General features: G+C 40.2%; 1 protein-coding gene across 1 annotated transcript in view; it reads left to right on the top strand.

The window, feature by feature from the left end:
- LOC103605260 (zinc finger protein 264) overlaps positions 1 to 6,787 on the top strand; it is a 21,800-nt gene extending 15,013 nt beyond the window's left edge. Inside the window, exons 3-4 of the mRNA XM_008589837.1 lie at positions 827 to 922; positions 5,046 to 6,787. Coding sequence (XP_008588059.1) covers positions 827 to 922; positions 5,046 to 6,670 — 1,721 coding nt within the window. The 3' untranslated portion in view covers positions 6,671 to 6,787. The remainder of the gene's footprint in view (positions 1 to 826; positions 923 to 5,045) is intronic.
- Positions 6,788 to 9,056: the final 2,269 nt, after the last annotated feature.

Below are 9,056 nucleotides of genomic sequence, written 5' to 3'. Positions count from 1 at the left end.
GTTTTGATGTAGAGTGAGGAATAGACCATTTACTTGCATTAATTAAAAAATACCTTCTAGAAGGAGGGGGTCATCTTCCCAAAGTCTGATGACTGCATCCGAACAGGTTAGGGATTCTGTACAAGGAAAGCCAAAGGGAATAGGTGTGCCTACACAGGTTCTCTATTTTTTTGCTTCCTCTCCCTTGTTAAGGTCTGTAGGAAGGTTCCCTCACGGAAGTCCAAGGATAGCAGGAATGCAGACCCCCTCATTCAGCCCTTCCTGGAATAAAGGCTTTCTCTTTACTCGGAGTGGCCAGCCTAGGTCACCTACCTAACAGACTACTGATGATCAGGGATGCTGTTTGTAAGATGATGGAGAGCAGGGCTTTTCCACCTTCTGTGGAGGCTACAGTCAACTTGGGGAGTGTTTAAAATCTGATACCCAGGCTTCACCCTCAGAGATTTTGTTTTAATTGAGTGGAAACCAGACATTCCAGAAGGTTTTGATGTAGAGTGAGGAATAGACCATTTACTTGCATTAATTAAAAAATACCTTCTAGACGGAGGGGGTCATCTTCCCAAGGTCTGATGACTGCATCCGAACAGGTTAGGGATTCTGTACAAGGAAAGCCAAAGGGAATAGGTGTGCCTACACAGCCAGTGCTACAGTCTTTGGGTCCCACGATGATGTTTGTGCCCTTGGTTTTCAAGTCACAAGACATTTGTTTGTGTCAAGTAGAAGTGGGTTCTCTCCAAGGTCTGTTTCCCATTCTGAAGTCCCAAACTAAATTAAGAAGATTTTTTTCCACATAAGTCCATCTGTCTTTTTTCTTCTCCACAAACAGGGTGTCCTGTTCCCAGACCTGAGCTGATCTACCACCTGGAACATGGGCAGGAGATATGGACAGTGAAGAAAGACCTTTCCCAAAGCATCTGTCCAGGTAGGAGCAAAGATCCAGGCAGGTGGGAGTCTCTGCAGGCTTGAGACTGGGAGGAGACCCATGGCCCTGTAATTGTTGGGAAGCTGCTTCTTGTGGCCTTTCTGGGGGTTTGGAGCCATGGATCCTTTTGACCTGTGATCCTTCTATCCTCCCAGCCCCATTACACTCGTCTTCACTCCTTGGGAGGTGTGAGGTTATGAGCAGGGTCTGTCTTGAGGCTCTAACTGCATGGGCTTGAAACTTGGCTTCTTAATCACCAGCTTTGTGGCCCTACTGAAGTTGCATGATCTTGAACCTTTGTAAATAAGTTTGGCTAAATTAACACTAGCTGCTATATCAAATTCCAATATCTCAGTGGCTTGGCACAAGAAAACTATTTTTCTTACTCATACCAAGCAAGGTATGTGTGCATTGTCAAGGGGATCTATGCCACAAAGTTATTAAGGAACTCAGGTACCTTCTGTCATAAACCTGTTGTTTTAAGATTGTCCTTGTCATTGCTTTGTGTAAGGGAGGATGTAAGCACCTGATGCATTCATGTATAAAAGAGCACAGTGTCTGAGCCTACATAAGGGACTCATCAAAAGTAAGTTATAAGTTATGAGTATTATTCAAGTCATATTAGTCATAACGAACAGTGATATCTCATGTTTTCTTCTGAACTCTGAGGAAAAGGGCCTTTCTTACTCTCCCAATTTCTTTCTTCAGCTATATTCTACTCTACTCTTTCCCACCTTCTCCATCCACCCATCCTCTGAGTGTCAGTCTGACACTAAGAAGCAGTCCCTTCCCCATATCTTCCTACATCTCCTGTTTTGTAAAACCTCAAGGTGACATTTGACCTTCTCTATTCTATGTCAAGGCTGCTGAGGGCACTGAGGCCATCCATCATGCATGTTCATTGGTGCCGTCACAGACTTATGGTCTCTTTCCCCATGGTTCCCTTGGGCTGCTCAGCCAGATCATGAATGTCTTTGTCCAGCACATCTGTAGCTCCTCAGAGTCTGTTCCAAACCTTCCTTCTCTCCTCAGTCCCAATCTCTACTTGAATATGTCAAAGTACAAAACTCACAGGCCTGACAAGAAACCTGTGATCTTGCTCACTACTACCTTCTCCCAAGTTTCTGTGAATTGTCATGCCATCCAAGCAGGTTAGAAGACTGGATGTGACTTCAGACAGTTACCCAACACCTCCATGTCATCAGTTCCTACATCCAGTCATCCAGACAATTACCATGTCTCAGCATATGACTCCTGATGTGTCAGCAAGTTTCCATGTTGAAAATAATAAAGCCTACCTCCTTGCATTGCTTGGTCATCAACCTGTCATCAGTTCCTACATCCAGTCATCCAGACAATTACCATGTCTCAGCATATGACTCCTGATATGTCAGCAAGTTTCCATGTTGAAAATAATAAAGCCTACCTCCTTGCATTGCTTGGTCATCAACCCTTACACATTCATCTCAGCTTTTAATATCTGTAGCTTCTGTTTTCCCCTGGTGGAAGAGGTCTTACCCCTGGCCATGGCCAGTTCCTACAGCAGAGCGTAGATAGCACCTTTAATAGATATTCCTTCTTCACTTATATTCTGCTTGTTTTGTAACTTTTCTTTCTCTGCTCAACATAAAAATATGCTCAAATTCTTACACTTGAAGAAAACAAAACAATTAAATACTCGTGGCTCACAGCGTATTCATATATTCATTGACTCTCTGGGCGTTTGTTTGTTTACACGTTGTCATTCTCATCAACAGTGATGCTGTGTACATTAATATACAGTGTTCATCTTCCACATGTGTGGGGGCACGTTTTGGTAATGTTTTTGAAGTGAAATTATAGGATTATAGGCTATGCAAATGTTCAAGTTTGCATGATTATTCCCATTCTTTTGTAAAGAGCCTCTATTAATTTGAACTTCACCAGGAGTGTGGGAAGTTCCATTGATCCATATCCTGTTTAATACTTCATAACATAAAGCTTCTCAATATTGCCCATCAGATGGGCACAAAGTAGTATCTTCTGTGCTCATGAGATATTGTATTTTCCTCATTGCTAAAAGGTTTTAGCAACTTATGATTTTGGGCCAATTTATATTCTGTGAAATGTCATTTCATAATAAATGCCTATTTTTCTGTTAACTTGTTTGCCTTTCTCTTTTTGATTTGTAGGGATTCTTTGCACATTCCTGATGTTTATCTTTTATCGGTTACACATGCTACAAATATATTCTTCTAGTTTTTAATTTTGTCCTCTCACTCTTTTTGGGGTGTTTGTCTTTTGGCAGCTGGCTAGGATGGGAATCTGTACTATCTCTAAAGTATCTTTTGCTGAATAGAAGTTCTTATTTTAGTGTAGTCTAATTTATGACTCTTTAAGTGATTAAACATTTTGTGTCTTGTATAAAAAAAGTCCTTTTCCCAAGTATTGAAAAGATATTCTTGTTTATTTGATTCTAAAATTGTAAAGCTGGACATTTGGCACTTAAGTTTTATCAATGTGAGATTGATTTAGATTATGTAGTGAAGTATCAATGCAATTATTTTCATTCCCTGTATGAGTAGCCAATTTTTCTAGCTCCATTTACTAAATTCAGTAGTCAGACCATCAAGTTCTATGGTAAATGGAGTTGGTATTTTACAGGGAATTTTACTGAATTTAGGGAATTGTCAGTTTATATTATTCTTCATGTTAATGTCTTCTGGTACAGTGTTATAGTTTTCTCCATCTAGGTCATGTGTATTTTGCTCATATTTGCACCAAGCTCTTTCTTACACATACCAGACTCACTGTGTCCAGTCAGGTCCTGCTTAACCTTCTTCTTTGTGAGCCCCAGCCTCAGAGTGGCAGTGGCCATCTTTGCTGTGACTGAACTCAGAATCTTGGGAATCACCTTCTCCTATGTCCCTACCTATCCCTGAATTGTCATCAACACCATCCTGCAGTTTCTTTGTACATTCTGTTTCCTAAAGCTACAGTGCCCTGCCCATTTTTTCCTTATAACAACTCCTTTGTTGGTCAGTAGGACTCATTTCATTGGATACCTCCTATTGGAAAGCTCCCCTGATTTCTTCTGTGCAGGATTAGCCAAAATCAAGGTTAAGAACTCAGACTTCTAAGACTGCCAAATCTGTGCAATTCTTCTGACACCAACTACAAGTTTGGGAATTCCCAAAACAACCCTCAAGTTCACTACTTTGCTAAGAAGACTCACAAAACTCCTATTATAGTCATGTTTATTACAAAGTATTCAAATTAAAGGAGATGTGGATGTGAGACTGGAAAGGTTTCAAACACAAAGTCTCAGTGTCCTCATTACGCCCCAGCCTTGATACATGGCAATATGGGCTTGAAGTGTTGTCCCCCAGGACACCCACCAGAGCTTTGGTATCCAGAGTTTTATTGAGGCTTCATTACATAAGCACAGTTGATTGAATTATTGCCTTTGTCACCTAATTTCTTGCACTCCTTCTCTTTGTGAGGTCCAGCGTATATCTGATGACTCAAGCCCTAATCTTCTAGTCATGTGGTTTGTCTTTCTGGTGTGGCCAGACCTTACCCTGAGTCTTTTCTTTAGGATAAACTGTTTAGGGACTTATAATGATTACCAATTTGCATGAACTGTCAGGGGCCCACTGTAAAGAAAAAAGACATTCTTGCAATACCCAGTATTCAGAGATTACTTCCCATAACTTTGGACAACAACCATCCTTCTCTTTGGCGAGTTAATTTTTCATTATACACTTCTTGTCTTCCATGTGATTGTATTAGGTGCCCATTCCTATTGTTCTTGTAGTAACATGGGATGTCCTCATTTAGAGGAAACTTGCCACACACAATGTCATTATTACTCTGTTTACCCCTTTCCAGTCTGGAATTGTGAAGTGACTCTACTACAGAACCTCTGTTCCCTGACCCAGTCTCTCCCCCCGGGTCTGCCTTTCAAGGTATCTGGAGTCTGAGGACCAGGAAAGAAAGAAATCGCAACCCTAAGTTTGACAGATAACAGACCTTAACAGATACTGGCAGTATTTTCATATTCAGTTTTTCATGGAAATGGTAATTTTGTGTCTTCTGTGTTTTCATTACTAACAAGACTTATTGTGTATTGGATTTCTTCCAGGTGACAAAGGAAAACCCAAGAACACAGAACCTACCACTTGTGACCCAGCCTTGTCCAAGGGAGTCTCACTCCAGGGACAGCTAACACAAGGATCCTCAAGGGACCCCCAGTGGGGGCAAGCCAAGGATCAGGATGAGCCATCTGACATGCAGGGACACTTGAGACCAGGGTTAGGTCCCCAGAAGGAAAAGTTTCCTGGGAAAAGGAGCCCTGAACATGGTGGTTTAGGGACAGCTGAGGATGTGTTTTCAAGTGTTATACAGGAGCAGGTCTCTTCAGAAGATATAGTCCATAGCCATAACTCACGTGGATCAGGTCAAGATCCCATGATTCAGGAAGAGGAAAATATCTTCAAGTGCAATGAGTGTGGGAAAGTTTTTAACAAAAAACACCTCCTCTCAGGACATGAGAAAATTCACTCTGGAGTTAAGCCCTATGAATGCACAGAGTGTGGGAAAACCTTTATTAAGAGCACACATCTCCTTCAACACCACATGATTCACACTGGGGAGAGGCCCTATGAGTGTGCGGAGTGTGGGAAAGCCTTTAACCGCAAGTCGTACCTTACACAGCACCAGCGGATTCACAGTGGAGAGAAGCCTTATAAGTGCAATGAATGTGGAAAGGCCTTCACCCACCGCTCCAATTTTGTCTTGCATAATAGGAGACACACTGGAGAAAAATCCTTTGTGTGCACAGAATGTGGGCAAGTGTTTCGACATAGGCCAGGTTTCCTTCGACACTATGTCGTTCATGGTGGGGAGAATCCCTATGAATGCTTGGAGTGTGGCAAGGTCTTCAAACACAGGTCATACCTCATGTGGCACCAACAGACTCACACAGGGGAGAAGCCCTATGAATGCAGTGAATGTGGGAAAGTCTTCTTAGAGAGTGCAGCCCTGATTCACCACTACGTCATCCACACCGGGGAGAAGCCCTTTGAGTGCCTTGAGTGTGGGAAGGCCTTCAACCACAGGTCATACCTCAAGAGGCACCAGCGGATTCATACTGGGGAGAAGCCTTTTGTGTGCAGTGAATGTGGTAAGGCCTTCACTCACTGCTCTACTTTTATCCTGCATAAAAGGGCTCATACTGGAGAAAAACCTTTTCAGTGCAAAGAATGTGGGAAAGCCTTTAGCAATCGGAAAGACCTAATTCGACACTTCAGCATCCACACTGGAGAGAAGCCCTATGAGTGTGTGGAGTGTGGGAAGGCCTTCACACGCATGTCAGGTCTCACAAGGCACAAACGGATTCATAGCGGAGAGAAGCCTTATGAATGTGTTGAGTGTGGGAAATCCTTTTGCTGGAGCACAAACCTCATTCGACATGCCATTATCCACACTGGAGAGAAGCCCTATAAATGCAGTGAATGTGGAAAGGCCTTCAGTCGCAGCTCATCGCTCACTCAGCATCAAAGGATGCATACTGGGAGAAACCCTATTAGTGTAACAGATGTGGGAAGACCTTTCTCAAGTGGGCAAACTTCAGTTACCCTTCGAGAACTCCTTTTGGGGAAAGATTTTTTGAATGTAACCACTGAGGAAAATCTTTTGCCAGAGAAAACATCTTCGACATCTGATCCTCCATACCAAAGAGAAACCCCACAAGTGTCTTCACTGTGAGAAAACCTGTTGCTGCATATTACTTGTCATCTAAAGAGTCATATTAGAAATTGACTCAGGGCCAGCCTGTGGCTCACTTGGGAGAGTGTGGTGCTGATAACACCCAGGCCACAGGTTCGGATCCCTATATAGGGATGGCCGGTTAGCTCACTTGGGAGAGTGTGGTGCTGACAACACCAAGTCAAGGGTTAAGATCCCCTTACCGGTCATCTTTTAAAGAAAAAAAAAAAAAAGGAAAGAAATTGACTCAGCCTAGAGCCTTATTCTCCATCTGAGACTTTATCCCAGCCAGAGAACCAGTTGTTATTATGCACATAGGAAAACCTTCATCTATATCCTTCTTAGTTTACAGTGCAGTCTTATCTCAGGAATTATTTTAAAAATAAAGAGGAGACATAGAAGAAAATGAAATGCAAGCATGGGTCTTTTCAGACTTCTGCCAAGCCAGTGGCACTTTGTATTTAATTCCTTAGTTTATTTGGGGCAAAGGGATTGTTGTTTAGGATGTAAAGGGCTTTGACCCTTTTTATGTTTTGTATACATTCATTGCTGTCCAGTGTCAGGAGAGTTAGACAGCTGAAGGCAAGCCTGCAAACTTTTATTGCGCATCTTCTGTGTTCCACAGTAGTATTTTCTCTACTCTTGATAATCATAACTTTTTATGAGAAACTAGGGGGCTTGAGCCATGAAATACTTTTATATGTAAGGCAATAAGGATGCACATATGAATGCCCTCCCTCCTTTGTTTTTGGTGGCTAGGTGGTGTTGGGATCTGAACCCTGAATGGGCCCATTATATTGCACAAGTTAAGACTGTTTAAGGCTTGATTTTTTAAAAAAGCAAACCCTTTCTTCATGTGGTTTTAAAAACTTAACACTCAGACTTTTTCTTGATCCCCATCTGTTGGTTTAATGATTGCTGTAACTATATGATAAATGTTAGAATTGGGTAAAGTGATTCATCCCTATTCTTATTTAAAAGTGATTTGGCATTTCTAGTCCTTTGACTTTCCATACAGGTTTTAGGATAAGTTTGTCTATATTTACAAAAAAGCCTTGCTCAAATTTTTACACAGAAATTGATTTAGATCTAAGTCTGTAGAGCAGTTGAAACTTGGTATCATTAATATTGGGTCTTGCAGTTCATGAATATAGCATGTCTCTTCAAGCATTTCTTAATTTATTTCATTAGTGTTTTATAATTTTCAATGTATAGATAGTCTACATTTTTTTTAAATTGGCATCTAGGATTTTTTTGTTTATTTTTTGTGGATTTTTTTTTTTTTTAGTGTAAATGTCAGGTTTAAACTTTGAATTCCATGTGATGGTTGGTAATAAAAATTTTGGGGGGTGTTTTGCTATCCTGCAACATTGCTGAGTTCCTTTTCTTTTGATAGAATCTTTGGAAATTTCTGCATAGAAATGTCGTCTGCACATACAGTTTAATTCCTTCTTTCCCATCTGTATACCTTTTATTTCCTTTGTTCTTATTGCCTGAGTTAGAACTTCCAATATAACTTTGAGTAGGAATAGTAAAAAAGGCTCACCTTAACCTGGTTCTTGATAGTAGAGGGAAATCGTTTACTTTTTCACCATTAAGTACAATGTTAGTTGTAAGTTTTTCTTAATAGATGTTCTTTATAAAGTATAAAACATTGTCCTCTATTCCCAGTTTGCTTAGATGCTGTGTTATAATTGAATGAGTGCTGGATTTTCTCAAATGCTTTTTCTCCACCACTTTGTATGATCATGTGATTTTCCTTCTATAGCCTATTGATATGATATATTACATTGATAAAGTTTTGAATATTGAGCCAGCCTTGTCTCCTTAGAATAAACCACACTTGTTTGTGGAGTATAATTTTTTTATATATCATATGACATTAGTCCATTTGCTTATATTTTGTTGAGGTAATTTTCCTCTAAATGTTTTGAGTTATAACAATGTGTAGTTCTTTCTGGTTTTGGTTTTTTTGTTGTTGTTCTCGTTTTTAATATCTCATATCTGGATTGGATGTCTACATGATTCTGGCCTCCTAAAAGGAGCTGGAAGGAGTTCTCATATATTTTTGGGAAGACTGTGTGTAGAATTAGTGTTATTTTTTCTTTTTATATTTGACAGCATTCTCCAGTAAACCACTGGGCTTTGGGCCTGGAGATTTTGCTTTTGAGATCTTTTCAATTATGTATTTATTTTATTTGATTCATGTAGAACTATTTAGAGAATATTTAATGCATAATACATTTTGATATTTTATCCTTTTGAAGGAATAATTACATTTTATCTAAGTTTTCTCATTTGTTTGTAGCATTGTTTGAAGCGTTCCCTTATTCTTTTGATGACAGCTGGATCTGTACTTAATATTTCTTGTTTTATTCCTGATATT

This window comes from Galeopterus variegatus, unplaced genomic scaffold (genome assembly GCF_000696425.1).
Source record: "Galeopterus variegatus unplaced genomic scaffold, G_variegatus-3.0.2 Scaffold5690, whole genome shotgun sequence".
Lineage (NCBI taxonomy): Eukaryota > Metazoa > Chordata > Mammalia > Dermoptera > Cynocephalidae > Galeopterus > Galeopterus variegatus.
Note: the sequence above shows the minus strand (reverse complement) of the source record. Positions and strands in the feature narration are given on the sequence as shown.